The sequence below is a fragment of the Paroedura picta genome, chromosome 9 (genome assembly GCF_049243985.1).
Source record: "Paroedura picta isolate Pp20150507F chromosome 9, Ppicta_v3.0, whole genome shotgun sequence".
Classification (NCBI taxonomy): Eukaryota; Metazoa; Chordata; class Lepidosauria; order Squamata; family Gekkonidae; genus Paroedura; species Paroedura picta.
The window spans coordinates 36,529,054-36,546,849 of record NC_135377.1 but is presented as its reverse complement, the minus strand read 5'-3'; the positions used below and the strand labels follow the sequence as shown (position 1 = coordinate 36,546,849).

Below are 17,796 nucleotides of genomic sequence, written 5' to 3'. Positions count from 1 at the left end.
TCACTCAGAAATTAGTCCTACTTTGTTCAAAGGGATTGTCAGGTAAGTATGCATACAACAGAAAACTAAGCACCTTGAAAGAGTATGACCCTCATAGCCTAGTAGACAGCTAAGTGCTCACCGAGCGGGGCGGGGGGAGGAAGGATGGGGACAGGACTAATATTTTATCTGCAGGGCCAGCTTGTTCAGATCTGCTCAACAGCTACCGGAGCCTGCTGTTTCTCATGTCAGGGATAAAGCAAGAGTAGTCAAGCCTCCCATTCTAGGAAGGTGCTCTGAGAAAGCCAGAAGCATTGCAAAATCTCACTTCACAAAAAATCCTGTGCGGGCAGGCTCAGCTTCCCTCTGTACCTGGTCTTTTCTCTGCAGCATGAGGTAACTCAGCTCAGGTGAACAAGATAGCTGAGGTACCCAGAGCAGAGAAACAAAGAGGAGTAAAACTTTGCAAAGCTAACTCAGTCAACTTGGTATTTTTTGTGGGTGTTTCCTGTAGTAATGGTTTTACTCTCTTTGCAGTGGCCAGATTGGTCTCCTAGGGGCAGCATCTGTAGGTGTGGACTTCAGGATGCTGTCATCTATTTTGGCCCTCAATCTAAGGTGTTTTTTTTTTCTATTAACCTTTTTATTCCAGGTTTAAAATAGACAAGAAGAAAGATATAGAATACCAAATAATAAAAGAGAAAGAAACAAAGAACAAAAGAAAACAAGAGCTTCCAATTTTATCTATGGCAATTATAAATCAAATTTTTATCTGTTACACTATGATAGTATATAAAGGAATTTAAAACCATTTTTTCCTGTACTTTCATATTTCCCCCTTTAGTCCTCAAGGGACATAAGCCATAATTTCGTTTTTGTTGTATGACACAGAAAGTGTATTAAAGGTTTACAAATAGCTACCAATACTGTAGTTGTCTTTTATTTAAAGTTTAGTCATTTTTGCCAATTGTACCATCTTTATCAACCATTCTTCAATCATGAGCAGTAACAAGCTTTTTCATTGTTCAGCATATAAGAGTCTCACTGCTATAATCACATATAGAAACTGTTCCACCCCCCCTGCCCATTCTTTTTTCATTAATCCCAAAAGGAGTATCTCTGATTTCAGTTGTATATCAATTAGTATCTTCTGGATTAAAGCATGTATTTGCATCCAAAGGTTGTTTGACTTATATGTCCACTAAAGATGACAAAATGTTCACGTTCACATTTCCAACAAGTAGTAGACGTATTTTTGTACATTTTAATAACATTTTTATATCCTTTGGGTGATGAGAAGTGAATAATCCAAAATTAGTCATTCATTTTATTCTCTTTCCTTGTCTTCTGACCTTTGTAGTGCTCAAAGTTACTGAAGATTCCAGAATATTCAGCAAGAAGGAATATTACTTTTCTTGGGAAATATCTGAGAGTGGAAATAATAAAATGTATATTTGATCAGCATCAGAATTATTCTTTATATTTAATTTCTTATTACTTTATTGCAGATTAGGAAATTGAACCAAAGACAGAGTGAGTAAGAGATAGAATCATAGAATCATCTTTAACCGCTCCTAGCGGAGCGGATTAAATAAAACAGTAAGGGCCCCGAGAGCGGGCCCTGTCTGGGATGAGGAAGGGTGCCAATAGGCCCCTTGCCCTGGACTGACAATCGAAGGGGCGCAAAGTGCCTGCCGATTGGGTTCTCCAATTGTCAGTCCGGCGGCAAGGGACCAATTGCAAGCCGCACACGGCGCAGCTCAGAATTGGTCCCTTGCCACCGGATTGATTAATTGGGAAGTGCAAAGCGCCTCCCGATCCGCCCCCCCTTCCACGCCCTGCACATTTGCCTGGCTGCTCGCCGTCATTACCTGCCTCGGCTTCCCAAAGGCAGGTTTCAGCCTTGCCGTGCACCCAGGACGGGCGTGGCGGAGCCGGCAGCAGTGGTGGCGGAGCCTGCGGTGGGGGAGCCTGTGGCGGCGGCGGCAGAGCTGGCGGCGGCAGAGCCGGCGGCGGCAGAGCCGGCGGCGGCAGAGCCGGCGGCGGCGGCTTTGGCATCGGCGGCGGAGCCGCCACCGCCCACCGCGCTCGCCCCACCCGATCACACACACGTTTGGACTCCGGTCCCCCTCGCCTCCAGGTAGGCCGCGCCGAGGGGGGGGCCGGGATGAGCTGCTAGCGCCCGCTGTATTTAGAGTACAGCGGGCTTATTTTCTAGTAGAATTATAGAGTTGGAAGGGACCTCCTGGGTCATCTAGTTCAACCCCCTGGACTATGCAGGATACTCACATCCCTATCGCTCATCCACTGTAACCTGCCGCCCCCTTGAATCTACACAGGAGATACAAGACCTCTATTGATATAAAAGATTTAGAGTACCTATGGAAATTTGCAAATTTCTTTTTTCAGAAAAGACTGGAAGGAAATGAGAATAGGGCATGCACACATTTACATTTAGTACCTGTATTATAATTATTGTAGTATGTAATTTCTGTTTTTCAATGACACATATCCCCACCCTACAGCAATTGACAATGTGTAATGTAAGAAGACATTTCTTAAGAATATAAGAGCCCTACTGGATTAAACGAATAGTCCATCTAATCTAGTATCCTGTTTTACACAGTAGCCAAACATTTCCAAAGGATTGCTAATAACAGGGCATCGAGGCCAAGGCCTTCCCTGATGTTGCCTCCTGGCTTTGGGATTCAGAGTATTTGTGCCTCTGAATGCCTCTGGTTGTGGCAACTCCTCTCAGTCACCATGGCTAGTAGCCCTTGATAGACATCCTCCATTGATCGATCTAATTCCCTTTTAAAGTTGTTTATTCCTGTAGTCATCACTACACCCCCTGGCAACAAATTCCACATTTTAATCACTCTCTATGTAATGTAGCATTTCCTTTTGTCTGCCCTGAACCTACTGCCCATCAGATTTCATAGGAACTCAGATGCTAAGTTTTTGACATTTTTTTTCCTTTTCATTTTACTGCCTGAACAAATAGCCTGTGATTTCATGAGATACAATGAAAAAACATTAGTTCTAAGCTTTAATGTAACTTGTGCTGCTGCTTTGAAATGTAAGATAATTTTATTTAACAATGAAAAAAAATTGGGACTTAACATATCCTCTGCCGCTTGCATTTAATTAGTGTTATGTGTCTGTGCTTGTTTCTGTCTAGATGTCTACCAATTGGAAGTATTTGGCAAATGTTAATAGGCAGGGTGAGTCTGCCCTCAAAACATTTAAGCTAGGTTAGAGCAGAGTGCATGTGTGTGTTAGCTTTTAAAAGCTTTTAAAAAGGGACAGGAAAGGCAGGGCAACACAAAGATGTTGAGGGCAAAAAGTTGCAGAAAATTCTGTTAAATTATATTTGGTAAGAACGTAAATCCCTATAAAGAAGGAAATCAAAGACAGTATGTAATTTCTACCTATTTCCTTAATAACCCCTAATTGGGTTTTGTTGTTTACGGGGATATACACATTAGTATGTAATCAGAGAAATTAAATCTGATGTCCTATTTACCGTATTTGCCGGCTTATAAGACGACCCCCCAACATTTCCACTCTAAATATAGAGTTTGTTACATTACATTACAGTACTGAAGTGCACCCGGCGTATAGGACGACCCCCCCCCCACTTGGAGGCATGTTTTTCAGGCGGAAAAAGTAGTCTTATATGCCAGCAAATACTGTAAATGTATTTGGGTACGGGTTGAAAACTATTCCCAAAAGTAAGACTATTGGTTCCCTGTCTATTTGGATATACTTGGATTGTCTATGATTCTATGTACAAGGTAAAGTACCCATGAAAAGTGATGATGGTCATTAACCTATATATTATGACATATTTCTAGACTGATCCTCCAGAAAAGTAATCAGAAATGCCAATAGAAAACAAGCCCTGAAGATTCAGTTGTCTATTTCAAAGTTTTAATGTAATACACTTTAAAACACTGAAATTTAGATTTTGCTCTGTTTTGAATTCTTTCACTCCATCGGATCTTATTTGGCTTCTGAGTTATGCTAAATGACCACAGAAGTGGAAAATGAGTCATATTCTTACATTCTTAGAGTAACAACAGATATCCGTGGTGGAATGAGGAGATAAAACTTATCCCTCAGAATAGCATCCACAATAGTCTTGCCAACATATTCTACATCCAATATTGGTAACAGACAGGGTCTCCTGAAAACAATAACAACACATTTATTTGGCAGGATGGAATTTTATTTTATTTTTGGTATGGGTTAAGTGAAATTCATGATTAGTTACATGCACTCAAATGAGCTTTTGCTTTTGTCCCTGAACCAATTGACCCCTTGCCACTTCATTTGAGTTTTAAAAGCATTTCCTGTTGGGACACATCTAAAAGGATTCTCTGTGTTGGATTCTGCTGATCTGCAAAGGATTCTGCTGATCTGCAAGGGAATTCATGCAGTGGAAACAGAATTTCTGGCCACCTTATTACTCCTGCAAATTCATATGATTACCTAAAAGCAACTCCTGGAGGACAAGTAATCTCTAGGAAGGAGCTGGAATTTGGAGGTCCACAGCAGAAAGAGGGAATGGTGAAAACTCCCCCCCCAAGTGAAATAATTCCATGGGATGCTCAACAGGTTTGTTGGATTTTTAAAGTTCTATGGGTGACATTTTATTCAAAATCCAATACTCACGTTGTTTGTACTCCAGGAATCATTTCTGTGTCAACAAAATAAGGAAAGACAATGGTAGTTTTAATGCCTTTCTTTCCTGCAGCCTGCAATTCAAAAGCAACAGACTCCAAAAATCCAGTTACTGCCCACTTACTTGCACAATAATCTGAAAAGTAGGATAAGAAGATAAAACACATGCCAGCAAAGGTATAAACAATAATATATGCTTCATTTAATTTTTAGAAAATACTTCATTTCAGAAGTTAGTTGATAGGTAATTATTTTATAACTATGGGGAGACATCTTAAACCCAAATTCTAAACTCTGTTATCTGTACTAGCAAATATGTATATGTAATTGAATGCACTGTTAGTTATATCACTACAACATCATAAGATGTAATTCAAAGAATACATTATGACATTCACCACCATAAAATATAGACCTCATAATCTGTTTTTTTTTTAGAGGGTGACATTGATGACTGATGGTCAAAAATAACCCAAGGTAGGTCATTATGCAGTATTTGTTTTTGTTTTTTTAATTCAAACTGTTCTTGAGTTTAACAGCTTATCTAGTTGTAAATAAGAATTTGCTTGATTTGCATTTGGTGCTGTTGAGGGGGGAGGGGGATCTTCACAGTCACCTCTGGAATCTGCTGTTCTTCAGGGATCTGAGAATTCTTCAGGGATCTGGACAGTTTCTCCAGCAATTGATGTGTAAACTTGTCCCACCCCCTGCCTGAATAATTAGGAGCTGTAAAGGACACTAAGGCAGGGTCAATTCCAGTGAGGCATGGGATCAAGTTTTGGGATTTGTTTTGGAGATCCAAGGAATTAGGCAGTTCATCACCTAATTAGGTGATCTCTGGCTCTTTAAACTGCTGATTATCATTGTACCTGAATCATCCCCAAAGTCTGCTGCTGTCCTTGTCAACAGACACTCGTGTTCCCCTAAGGGTCACAAAGTCTGATTTGTCTTTAAAAGAATTTCTTGGACAGTTCCTGTTATCTGTCAATACATGTAAAATTGTGTCTGTGGAAGCTTGATGCCTGTAAATATTGAAGGAGACTAAATAATGACTATTGGCCCAGAGGATGCCTGGGATGTCTGGTTTATATAAGGTGAGTAGTACCTTTGTTTTCTGGGGATCTTTCCATAGGTACTCTAAAACTTTTAGATCAATAGAGTCCTGTATCTCTTGCTGAAGAGCCTCTTGTGGTGCAGAGTGGTAAGGCAGCAAAAATGCTGTCTGAAGCTGTCTGTCCATGAGGTTGGGAGTTCAATCCCAGCAGCCGGCTCAAGGTTGACTCAGCCTTCTATCCTTCCGAGGTTGGTAAATGAGTACCCAGCTTGCTGGGGGGTAAACGGTAATGACTGGGGAAGGCACTGGCAAACCACCCCATATTGAGTCTGCCATGAAAATGCTGGAGGGTGTCACCCCAAGGGTCAGACATAACTCGGTGCTTGTACAGGAGATACCTTTACCTTTATCTCTTGCTGAGTTCACTAATCGCAGTTATTACCTAGGATCTGTTTTCCCATCTTCCACTGTTCCATGGAGAGTTGTCAATGTCCAGCACAATTGTATTATTTTCATATTTGTAATTGTGATTTCCAAGGGTTAACTTGTGAGGCTTTGTCTGTTGTCGATACTCCCCCCACCCCCCGCACTCACCGTGTTTGATCTGGACTGGGTATCCGTACTTTGGATATGATGGTCAATTTGATTTAGTTGTGATAAAATCTTGTTGGATTGAGAAAATAAAATTTTGATTGTTTCTCCCATTATAATAGCCAAATTTGCTAATAAACAACATTTTCTGTTGTTGCTTTTCATTACTCCATGAATGATTAAAATCAGAGTCCAGTAGCACTTTTAAGACCAACAAAGATTTATTCAAGGCGTGAGCTTTTGTGTTCTTGAATAAATCTTTGAATAAATCTTTGTTGTTCTTAAAGGTGCTACTGGACTCAGATTCTATTGTGCTACTACAGACCAACATAGCTACTCATTTGAATCTATCCATGCATGATTGTTTTTTAGGAGAGGGTCTGAAGGAGACGCAAGGGGGACTGTGTTCTCATTGCCATTTTATTGCCAGATTATTAGCAGAGCAGTCCCATTCTGTTTCATTTAAACCCAACCGCCATCTGGGCAGATGTGAAGATGTTGCTTGTAATGTTGAGAAATTGGCCTCCGGAGCGAGCTGGTTCACAAGGGGCTGCAAATTCACAGGAGCTTCTGGAACTTGAGAAATGCTCCTTAAGGAAGTACTTGATGGGTTGGACACTGGTGGTACAGTCTCAGGTTCTAAAGGCTGCTGAGTATGAGCTCTGACTGGAGATAGAATGGGGACTAAAGTTGCATTCTGAATTGGCTGGAAAAGAACCTCTTCAATGCAGGGCTGTTTAATGGCTTTTTTCTTCTTCCCCATCTGTATGGTTTGATAGTATTCAATGAGAAAAGGGGTGTAGGCCCTCTGATATTTTAGTGAGAAAAATTTAGCAAACCCTGATAGTTTGGCACAAAAAAGAAGGTTACTTTTACTTTCCCTGGACTCTACAGTTGTGTCCTATCAGTTGTGCACCGGCCAACACCCACTTACAAGCTGTGATCCTTGTAATCAGAGAATGGAAAGCAGACTTCAGGAAAAATGCCAATAAAAACAGTCCAACAAAAGAAATTTAAAATTCATCACAGTAAAATCTTCTAAGATAACACTTCTGAGCTTGCTTTGATCTTGCACCCCAGTTGTTTTAGTGGCTAAAAGAGTAAGATTCGGAGGAAGAGAGTTCCTTTGATTGCCAGTGTTGTTTAAATAAACAAATTACAGCTCTCACTCTCTCTGACTCTTGTGTATTGGTCTAATAGACAAAAGGTCAGTTTGGCAAGGAGAGGTTTAGTGTAGCAGGACAAAATAAGCAAAACTTATCTTGGCTCTGAAGACAAGCATACCTGCTTTCTCCACTTGCCAGAACCAGAACCAAAAAAGATTCTTTCAATATATGGATCCTAGGCTATAAAGGGCTTTAGTCATAAACAACTCAGCTTTGAAGCTCTCAGATGAAAATTGGCTTCTATAGCTGTACTACGATGGGTGAGATATGTACCCAAGGAATGAACCAGCTCTAGTTTTTGGATTGTCTTCAAGGACACCCCAGCTCAGAACACATTACAACATCCAGCCATGTCATTATGGTTCAGCAAGGCCAGATTGATCACATCTAAGAAAGGAAACAGTTGGCAAAACAGAAGCAGCTGTTGGAAAGTGCTGTTGCCAACCTGCCCACCTTAACCAACACTGGTAAGTTAATAAAATAACACTTCAGAGCTAGAAACTATATATACATACACAGATAACTCCACAGTATACTGACCTGAGAGTTTATTGGCCCCAATTAGTGCTCCTGAACTTGACATACTAACCACATGACCATGGTTGCAGTTAATCATGGCTGGTAGGAAAGCTTTGCAAGTCTATGATAAATTGATAAATTATTATTAAATATGTTTTTAATCATATCCACTCTACTTGAGAGTAAGGCGACCAGATTGTCCCACTTTGGGAGGGACATTTGGGGCACCTGGCAAATTGTACTTACGTTGAAATTAAATATATATATATTACAATACTATTTTTTGCATTCTATGCACATTTTTGTTGCTTCAAATTTTTCATCAAGAACCCCCCCCCCCGGGTCAATGGTGTCCCGCTTTACCAATGTTAAAATCTGGTTACCTTACTTGAGAGCTACAACTACACAAATTGCACAAGCAGATTATCCTACCACTGCACGCTGACATAGCTGTTTGGATTATTATACTCACTTACATTTGGAGTGTCCAGTTTCGAAACATTTACTGTTTTCAGTCATATGCCGTTCCAGAGAAAAACTGAATTTTATGAAAAACAAAGTCTGCTTGTACTTCTGGAGATAAAAAGCTTAACATACAATGGGCACCTCCAGACTATTGCAGTTTACTCTACTCAGGGCTAACTGCGTTTGATCCAGAAACTTAAACTGGTCCAGAATGCAGCTGACTGGGTCCTAATGGGAACAATGTGAAGAATGCAGATTTGACCGCTGCTCTCCCAGCTGTACTGGATCCAGATTGAAGACCGAATCAGGTTCAAGGTTCTGGGTCTTACCTTTAAGTCCCTAAACCAGTGGTTCTCAACCTTCCTAATGCTGCGACCCTTTAATACTGTTCCTCATGTTGTGGTGACCCTTAATCATAAAATTATGATATTTCATAAAATTATGTTCTTTCACAGAAATTAAACCAAAACTGACCAATGGTGTGGAGATCCATTGTTCATGATTGTATATAAATTGGTCATAAATTGTATATAAATTATGGAACTAACATCTGACCTCTCCCTGAACAAGAGTCACAAAATAGAATGCCATCTTTTTATTGTAATAATGGGTACTTATGGGGTTTTATGTGATTTTACTGCGATTTTATATTTTATTGTGAACCACCATGAGACCTTTTGGGGAACGGCATATATAAATCCAACTATAAATAAACAAATAAATCATGGGAGTATGTGTATAAAAATGTCCCGTTCAGATCTGCAGCACCATGAAGCTGAATGATCTCTGTAGGGATACTGTAGGTGACGGCAGTGGGGGGGACTCTTCCCATATGCACAATTCTGGCCTGATCTGGACTCTGATAGCAGCCATGGCAAAAGAGAGACTGCTGAAAAATCAGCATTCCCTTCCCACAGGCCATCAGAGGCCCATATTGGGCCAGTGGGGGCTGGGCTGGCACCGACATTGTGCATAAGTGGGGATTAGCCCCGTTGTCATGCAGGCACTGGCTCACCCTTTCCTGCCCGTGTATAATTGGTCAACGAGAGCCAGGGTTTTTTTGACCCCTGGTGCCAGTCTGGTAGAACGCTCTCCCAAGTGAAATCAGGGTGTTGGTATACATTTAAACAAATACATTTCAAAAAGGGAAAACCCAGGCCAGTCACTAAAACCAATCCAATAGAAAATTAAGCATGCATAAAATTAGAAGGAATCAGGAAGTGGAGAAATGGTGACAAAGAAGTAGAAAACATGAGTATTTGCTACCACTAACTACGTCTCAATTTTTCAAAAGTAGCCAAATTCCAGTTATGTACCTTTTTAGAAATACACGGAAATGTTATGGTTATCCACAGGAAAAAAAGATTACCCAGAAATGTGCCTTAGTGTTCACATTTAGTATTTCTTCCATTTCAGAATCCTGAAGATCAATGAAATTCTTCCCATTCAATATACCAGCATTGTTGATAAGAATGTTAACATCTCCTACTTCTTTTTTAACCTATAACAAAAAAGAAACTTTGAGATACTCTGTTCTAAACACATTGAATTTGAACAAAGTTTGAATAACTTTTAAGACCAACAAAATATTTGTAATTCTGTAGCACCTGTACTAGATTTTGTTTTGAGTACAGGCATATTCTTGTGTCTGTTTCCTAACTCTTCTGAAAAACTGATCTGACTCTCAATGCCTGTATCTTTATGTAGCATCCCTTCTCTGCTTATACAAAAAAAAACCCCTCCAACAGTACAATCTAATAGGATTGTGCTTCAGAATGTCATTTATGATATATGGTTGGTTGTTCTTCTCCATCTAATTGCAAGAAAAATGTTTGTTTGAACCAGATTATACATTTAAAAAGCATATAAAAATGCCCCGTAGTTGCGAACTAATTTCAGCAGATATCCCTGCACTGTGAAGTTTTATGGAGGTCCAAATGTTGTTCATCCTGAATTCAGAGAGACTTTCCATTTGATCCAATCATATTACTGAAGCAGGATTCATTTATTCCAAAACTTCTGTCTGTGATCATGCCTGCAGGCTAAAATTCTTTAAGTCCAAGCACTCTGCCATAATTGCTTTATAAATCATGCTTCTTGTGTATTTCTTTGCATTTTTCTGTCCATGCTCAGTGTACAGCCAGATAATTTTCTCAGTTCAATAATTCACATTTACAACATTATTATTTAAATTCATAAGCAATACATTCCCATAGTCTTTTTAAAAATTACCTGATCAGCCACGGCATAAATTTCTTCCCGTTTGCCGCAGTCACATTTGTAGGTATAGACGGCTAAAGCTCCCTTTTTTTCGGCAAGTGCAGCTGTCTCCTTGTTACCTTCTTCATCAATATCCCACAGGACCAGAATGGCACCAAGCTGGGCAAAATTTAAAGCCATCTGTTTTCCAATTCCATTTGCCGATCCTGTAATGAGTACTATTTCCCCAGCAACAGTCTTAGGCGCCTGACAAAACTTCATAATGAAGGCCTCCAAGTAATAATAGATCAACAGAAGTATAAATTTGAGGGTTTCCAAGATGCTGCTTATCTTGCACATGGTTCTCCAGAAAATGTTTTTCCTAAATACATGGTTGATATTAATATAACTAATATTCTGTTACTATCAATGTAACTAATTTTTGCCATAACATTTATTTTATTATTTATTTATTTTATTTATATACCACTCCTTTCAGTTATTAACTTACTTTATTTAAAGAACCATTTGAATTGATTTTTCTCTCTTGGGCTTAAAATAGGAACAACGGTGAGATATCCATAAAACCCATATTACCTTTTTCCTCCCACATACAGATTGCTTTTATTCTACTTACAGAAGCACTGACAAACCACCTCTTAACGTCTCTGGCCTAAAAACCCGAGAGGCTCATCACAAGTCCGTGACTGTGCAGCACATTCCACCACACCATAGAGAAATGAAGGGAATGTGTTTATTAAACTTATATACTGCCCTTTCCATTTTACCAGTGGGCTCTGGGTGGTTCAGAAAAAAAAATCCATGATAGAATAACAATTAAAACATCACAGTCAATTAAATAATTAAAACAATTAAACACCTAAAATCAAGTGTGATCATGAATAAGCTTACCAATATGCTAATGTATATATACATTTACCAATATAATAATGTTGTCGCATCCATGACTTACATAGGAGTTGCCATCCTCCAGATGAGACCTGGCGATTTCCGGGAATAAGTGATCTCCAAATAGCACCAATTCCCCTGGAGAAAACGGCTGCTTCGGAGCGTCAACGCGAAGGTATTATATCCTGCCGAAGCCCCTCCCAACCCAAATCCTGCCCTCCCCGGGCTCCACCTCAAAAGCTCCAGAAATTGTCCAACCTTCAGGCGGCGGCCTTGAATTAGCTGGGAAAAGCAAACGGGGAAAACAGATTGAAACCCACCATTTAGGCCACCATTTTGTCATGAAATGCACCTCTTTCCCATCAACAGAGAGTGGAGGGGAATGACGGACAGTTCCTCGGCTTCCCAATTGCCGCGGTTCTCCAGAGCCCGCCATTCTCCCCGGTCGCCGTCCCGGGGCTGCCTCCCTCCTCCCTCGGCTGCCTGGCGGGGCCTCCTGCTCTCCAGTCCCCTCGCCCGACCGAGGCGGAGAGCCAGTGCGGCCGAAGACGACGGCGAGTCCCTGGGCCCCAGCTGCAGCTCTCATTCCGGCCAGGGCTCCGCAACACGCGCCGGTCTCTTCACCGCCCGGACTGCTCCTCGTGTCAGTTGCTCTCCCACCAGAGGCCGGGCACGGCGGCAGCAGACAGCGGTGCTCTTCGCTCGGCCGTGCGCCGACGACAGACGCAAACCCAGGCCCCGTTGCGGCGCCCGAACCCGCCGTCGAGGATGACAGCCGGCTGTCAGTTGCTCAAAGGAAAGGCCTGTCCTGGGCCAAAAGGAGCGAAGATCAGAAGGGAGGCCGGTGTTAGGCCTTTCCCGGCGGAATGCGCCAATGCGGATTGAAACGAAGGGCAGCCCAATGCTCTGATCAAGGCCTCCTAAGGCAAGCACTTCAGTGTCATACCAATCATCGCTACGGAGAAACAAGGGACTTTCTCCGGGGCTCCGGTTTCAGCTTGTGGAGGGAGGCGTAGGAGGGAGAAAGATTCTTGGCACTTTTGGGAGATTTTAAAAGATGGATGAGTGACAGCACAGTATATTTTTCTGAACACCAAACTCATTTCCTCTTGTAAAACAGATCCCTGGCAGTGTTGATTTACAGCTGTCCTGCCAACTGAAGTATGAATTGGTCTGAAGGTATAAGCGAATGGTGTTTGTCAAGATATATGAAGTAAACTGTTGTCTAGACAAATATATGCCTTTGTCCAAGTCCGATTTAAGGATTTCTGGGGCCCTAGCAGAACCCTGCCTGCATTCAACTCCCCCCCCCCCCCCAACCCTGCTTCTGAGCACAGGGGAATGGCAGGCCCATAGCCAGAATTTTTTTGTTAAGAGAGGCAAATTTTTCGGTAAAGGAGCAGTTTAGCATGGTGGTGATTATTTTCTCTATTTAGAACTGTATATGCCATTTGCCCAGATTTTTAATTAGCTTAAAGTAAGCAACAAAAGTAAGTCACACAACTTACAAAGAAAATAAACAAAAAATACAACTTTTATGTTTCCAGGTAGCAGAACACACAAAATAGGGGCAGGGTAAAAGCTGAAACTGCCTGAAATGGGCTGCAACAGGCATTAAACTAAATACCACAAAAACAGTGGGATGCATTACAGATACTGGAGAAAGTAGAATTCTCATACCTTTATTAACCTGTTCTAGGTCAGAATGCCTCCAGCATAAGCTGGAATGGGCATTAAGCAAATAAAAATACTGTAAAAAACAAACGAACAGTGGGATGAATTACAAACAGTTGAGAACAATATTTTAGAAATGAAAAAGTGGAACACTCGCATTTTAATTAACCCATTCCAGGCCAAAATGCCTCTGGAATATAGGACAGGCATTAATCAAACAATAGTACTGCAAAAACCATCAGGATGCTTTACAGACACACAAGGACAATATTTTAGAAATTAAAAGGGGAACTCCCACACCTTTATTAACCCTTTCCAGGCCAAAATGCCTCTGGAACATTCCAGAACAGGCTGGAATGGGCATTAAACAAATAACAGTACATAAAAAGTGGAATGTACTAAAGGAACTCCAGAACAATATTTTGGAAAACAAAACACAGAAATATTGTTCACAGATTAACCCTTTCCAGGACAAAATACCTCTAGAATGCCACAGTTAAAAGGCAGCATTCCAACCTGAGCAGAGGTTTGCAAATAAGTGCTAGGTAGTTGTTGCTCACAGGAGTGGATAGAACAAACCCTGGGACAACTAGAAGCTTCAGATTTGCAGCGCCTCTCCCTGGAAGCCTCACAAAACTTGCTTGGCACATAGGTGGGCATCCTGGAGAGAGGAGCTGCAAATAATCATACACTATATTTGCATTTAGAATCCCAAAATATTGTTCTGGAGTTCCTTTAACATATTCCATTATTTTTTGTTGCACTATTATTTGTTTAATGCCTGTTCCAGCCTGTTCCAGGGTGTTCCAGAGGCATTTTGGCTTGGAAAGGGTAATAAATGTGTGGGAGTTCCACTTTTTCATTTCTAGAATTTATATTTATACTTATCTGCTGCCGGTCTCAAATGTCTCACAGTGGTTTACAAAGATCCATAAGTACAATAAAATCCCATAAAACTCATTAAAATGTAATTAAAACAAAATATCATGATGGCTGAGCATAAAAGAATTGAGGCTTTTGAACTCTGGTGCTGGAGAAGACTCTTGCGAGTCCCTTGGACTGCAAGGTGAACAAACCAGTCAGTCCTAGAGGAGATCAGCCCTGACTGCTCCTTAGAAGGCCAGATCCTGAAGATGAAACTCAAATACTTTGGCCACCTCATGAGAAGGAAGGACTCCCTGGAGAAGAGCCTAATGCTGGGAGCAATTGAAGGCAAAAGAAGAAGGGGATGACAGAGAATGAGGTGGCTGGATGGAATCACTGAAGCAGTTGGTGCAAACTTAAATGGACTTCAAGGAATGGTAAAGGACAGGAAGGCCTGAAGGATCATTGTCCATGGGGTCCCGATGGGTCGGACACGACTTCACACCTAACAACAACAACATCATGATGGCAGATAATAAATATATAACCCACTCCCCTTCCCCCATTTAGCAAAGGTCTCTTCTTAAGTGCCTGTAATGCATCCCATTATTTGTTTAATGCCCATTCTGGCCCATTCCAGGGTGTTCAGGAGGTTTTTTTTGCCTCGAAAGGGTTAATAAAGGTGTGGGAGTTCCAATTCTTCATTTCTAAAATATTGTTCTCAAGTGTAATGTATCCCAGTTGTTTTTGCACTACTCTTGCACTACTCTTCCATATAAAGAAACACTGTTGGTTTCTCATAGAAACACACCCAAAAGCGAACAAAACCAATAGGCAAAAAGTGGTATGTTCTTGAGATTTATTAAGTGCAGTCTAAGGTTATTTAAATAATTTTGCAACCAGAATGGGGTCCCAGGTATTCAATCCCACTTTCTATTACTTCTTCAGTGGTTGCAATTGTAGTCTTAATATAAAAATTTAACATCACCAGTATTAATTGTGCACAACTGAAGAAGTGACCCCTTTACTGAAAAGCCATTGCCAATGTGATATGCTTTACCTTTAGAATTGAAATTAATTCTGGTGATGTTAAATCTTGATCCAGGTTCAAAGAAATCTCAAGGAAATGATATGTGAGATCCAAGTTTGCTCACAGGGCAATTTTTCATGAAGCATCAAACACAGAAAATGCAGGCTAAGTTTCTGTCAGATGGGCCTCAAGCATGCACATACACAGCAAAGCTTGACAGAATTGGAGAGCATAAGCACAACTGAGACTAGGGGCCATTCCACACAAGGACCAATGTTGCCAAATGTTCACAGAATGTAGAAACGCTATATTAAATAGTGGAATTTCGTCATTTTGCATACCTTTATTTTTAGTGGAATATAGAAGTCCCAGTAGCGTTTCATTCATTCCCCACAGGTTTCCGGACTTGCTGGAATCGCAACAAAGGAAGCGATTTTTTTCTGCGCTTCTTCCCGCCCCTGGCCGTCAATCAAACGGAACAGCCAATGGGCTGTTGTGTTCATGCTCCTGAAAATCCCCTTTCCCTTTAAGAACTTTTTTTTAAAAAACCAAACCCACCCATTGCAACAAATATGCGTTCAATTGTTGCATCTGAAAGACCTTGCTGGTGTAGGAGCTGGCGATTAATCGTTTACATGCTCTTCAAGTAGAAAAAAACATCTCCCCCTCCCATGGGCGTGATTTGTGGCTGAAATTATGGGCAGTGCTGAACAGGGGGCTGTGTTGTGCTTGGGAACTTAGGGAGCTTTGTTTTACTTTAAATCACTTCTGTGGAGGGACTTTAGCCAGAGAAGCCTTGCTCGTTCGTTGCTTTTGCTGGTGATGGCGATCGCTTCTCTGGAAGTTCGGGGCAAGAGTGGGGGAGGGACTTTCTTTCTACCGCTACATTGAGAATGCACGTGTCTTTCGCTGGTTTGTTGCAGCTTGTGCGCAGAAGTGTAGCAGTTTTTTCAGGGGGAATCCACTTTTCCCGATTCCCCGAAAAGCGCTACAACGAAGCGCTTTTTGCGGGAGTGTTGCAGGAGTGTTGCAGATTGTGTGCAACATCATGCGGAACGTTGAATTTGTGACATTTACCAAAGGTAAGACTTCTGCTATATTTAAGTCGTGCAGAATGGCCCTAGATTTCTTACACCCTAAATGCTGGTTACCAGACCAATAATAAATAATCTATCCAAAACATTTGCATGAGCCAGGCATCTTGTACCTGACATCCAGTGGGTGGAAGACACAAGCTAGCCCTTTGAAGATAAGGGCTGCTAACAAGCATGAGAGAGAGAGAGAGAGAGAGAGAGAGAGAGAGAGAGATTTCCTTGGGAGCAGACAATCATTGTTCTCCCACAAGACTCAGGGCAACTAAGCATCAGCATATAACAAAGACAGAGTTATACAGACCATACACAGGATGAGGTGGACTACTCTGCAGCCAAGTGTGATCATTTTGCTAAACACTTTGTAGATAAAACCACATCTGACTTGGACTCCTGAAATGTTGAGAGCTACCACCATCTTGTACAACTCTTGTCCCTCCTGGCTGCTTATATATGCTGGGGTGGGACTTTCAGATTGTCCCCAGGAGACAAGAAATGCCTATAGTGTGCTGTAGTATACTGTACATGCCCCCCCCTTGAGAACTGTCCAGAGACTATGGTTGATACAGAATTCTGCAACCAGATGGTTGACTGGAGTGGGTTGGAAGGAGTCTTGTTCTATCTACACTGGCTTCCAGTGTGCTTTTGGCCCTATTTCAGAGTGCTCATACTGACCTTTACATTTCTTTAAAAGCCTATACGTGTTTACGGCCAGTATACCTCAAGGAGTGACTTCTCCCATATAGACCTACTCAGAGATTGTCCCCAGGACTGTGAAAACTTCATTGTTCTCACTGCATTGGCCCTGAGGAGTCTCTTATCACCTACCCAGATTGTACAGCCTGTACCTTTCAACATTAGAACTTCTGAGATGAGGGCATAGAGGAGTTTAATTGGTTGAAGGAGAGCCTGGCTAAATTAAAGGTTGGATGGGGTGTAAAGATTCAACAGTTACTGGTGAAGGCAACAAAAAGTTGACAAAGAGCTGCCTGAAGAAAGGAACTTGGAAGGAGCTGGAGGAACAGGACCTTGAGAGGGTCAGCTGAAGAAGAGGAGGAATCTTTCAGGTGCAGCACCTCAATTTTCTTATTCTAGCCAGTGTCTTCAGTAAGTAGGCCTTATTAAAGGCATAGTGTGGAGTGGCAGTGGTACTTCACTGCTGCATGGAGAATGAGGCTTAGTCATAGGACAGTAGAAATTAAAGTCCAGTGCAGGGATAGTCAAACTGCAGATGTCCATGGACTACAATTCCCATCAGCCCCTGCCAGCAAATGCAAATGCTGGCAGGGGCTCATGGGAATTGTAGTCCACAGACATCTGGAGGGCCGCAGTTTGACTACCCCTGGTATAGTGACTGAGGAAATGAAGAGGGAGGAGCAATAGCACAGAGAGAGAGAGGAACGTGACACCTGTGGTGGAGACTGGGAAGTTGAAAAAGATGCCAAGATGGGGAAAACTTGCAGAGGCAACCTAAGGGTGGGGGCAAGAGGCTGTGAGAAACCTGAGGCACTGATAAAGCCAATTCCAAACTGGGAAGAAGTCGCTGAAAGAGAAGAAGGCACAGAAGGA

The 17,796-nt window shown here is 41.6% G+C and overlaps 1 protein-coding gene across 3 annotated transcripts; it reads right to left on the bottom strand.

The window, feature by feature from the left end:
- Positions 1 to 698: 698 nt before the first annotated feature.
- Positions 699 to 12,459, bottom strand: LOC143844756 (epidermal retinol dehydrogenase 2-like). 3 transcript variants are annotated; one of them, XM_077352357.1, is made up of 7 exons: positions 11,889 to 12,459; positions 10,693 to 11,041; positions 9,830 to 9,961; positions 8,017 to 8,116; positions 4,657 to 4,681; positions 4,046 to 4,168; positions 699 to 1,405 (listed from the first exon to the last, which is right to left on the bottom strand). In XM_077352357.1, the coding sequence occupies exons 1-7, from the start codon at positions 12,152 to 12,154 to the stop codon at positions 1,294 to 1,296; spliced, it is 1,107 nt and encodes a 368-aa protein (XP_077208472.1). In that variant the 5' UTR covers positions 12,155 to 12,459; the 3' UTR covers positions 699 to 1,293. The 3 variants fall into 3 exon arrangements, with proteins under 3 accessions (XP_077208472.1, XP_077208471.1, XP_077208473.1); XM_077352356.1 differs by having other exon boundaries at positions 4,657 to 4,801; positions 11,889 to 12,455; XM_077352358.1 differs by having other exon boundaries at positions 4,657 to 4,801; positions 11,633 to 12,032.
- Between the last annotated feature and the right edge of the window lie 5,337 nt (positions 12,460 to 17,796).

Coding starts and splice junctions, on each gene's coding strand:
- LOC143844756 (XM_077352356.1), bottom strand. CDS start 12,154: ATGAGAGCTGCAGCTGGGGCCCAGGGACTCGCCGTCGTCTTCGGCCGC. Junction 8,117..9,829: donor ACACTAAGGCACATTTCTGG/GTAATCTTTTTT, acceptor AATTTATCATAG/ACTTGCAAAGCTTTCCTACC. Junction 1,406..4,045: donor TCTGTTGTTACTCTAAGAAT/GTAAGAATATGA, acceptor TTCCACTCTCAG/ATATTTCCCAAGAAAAGTAA.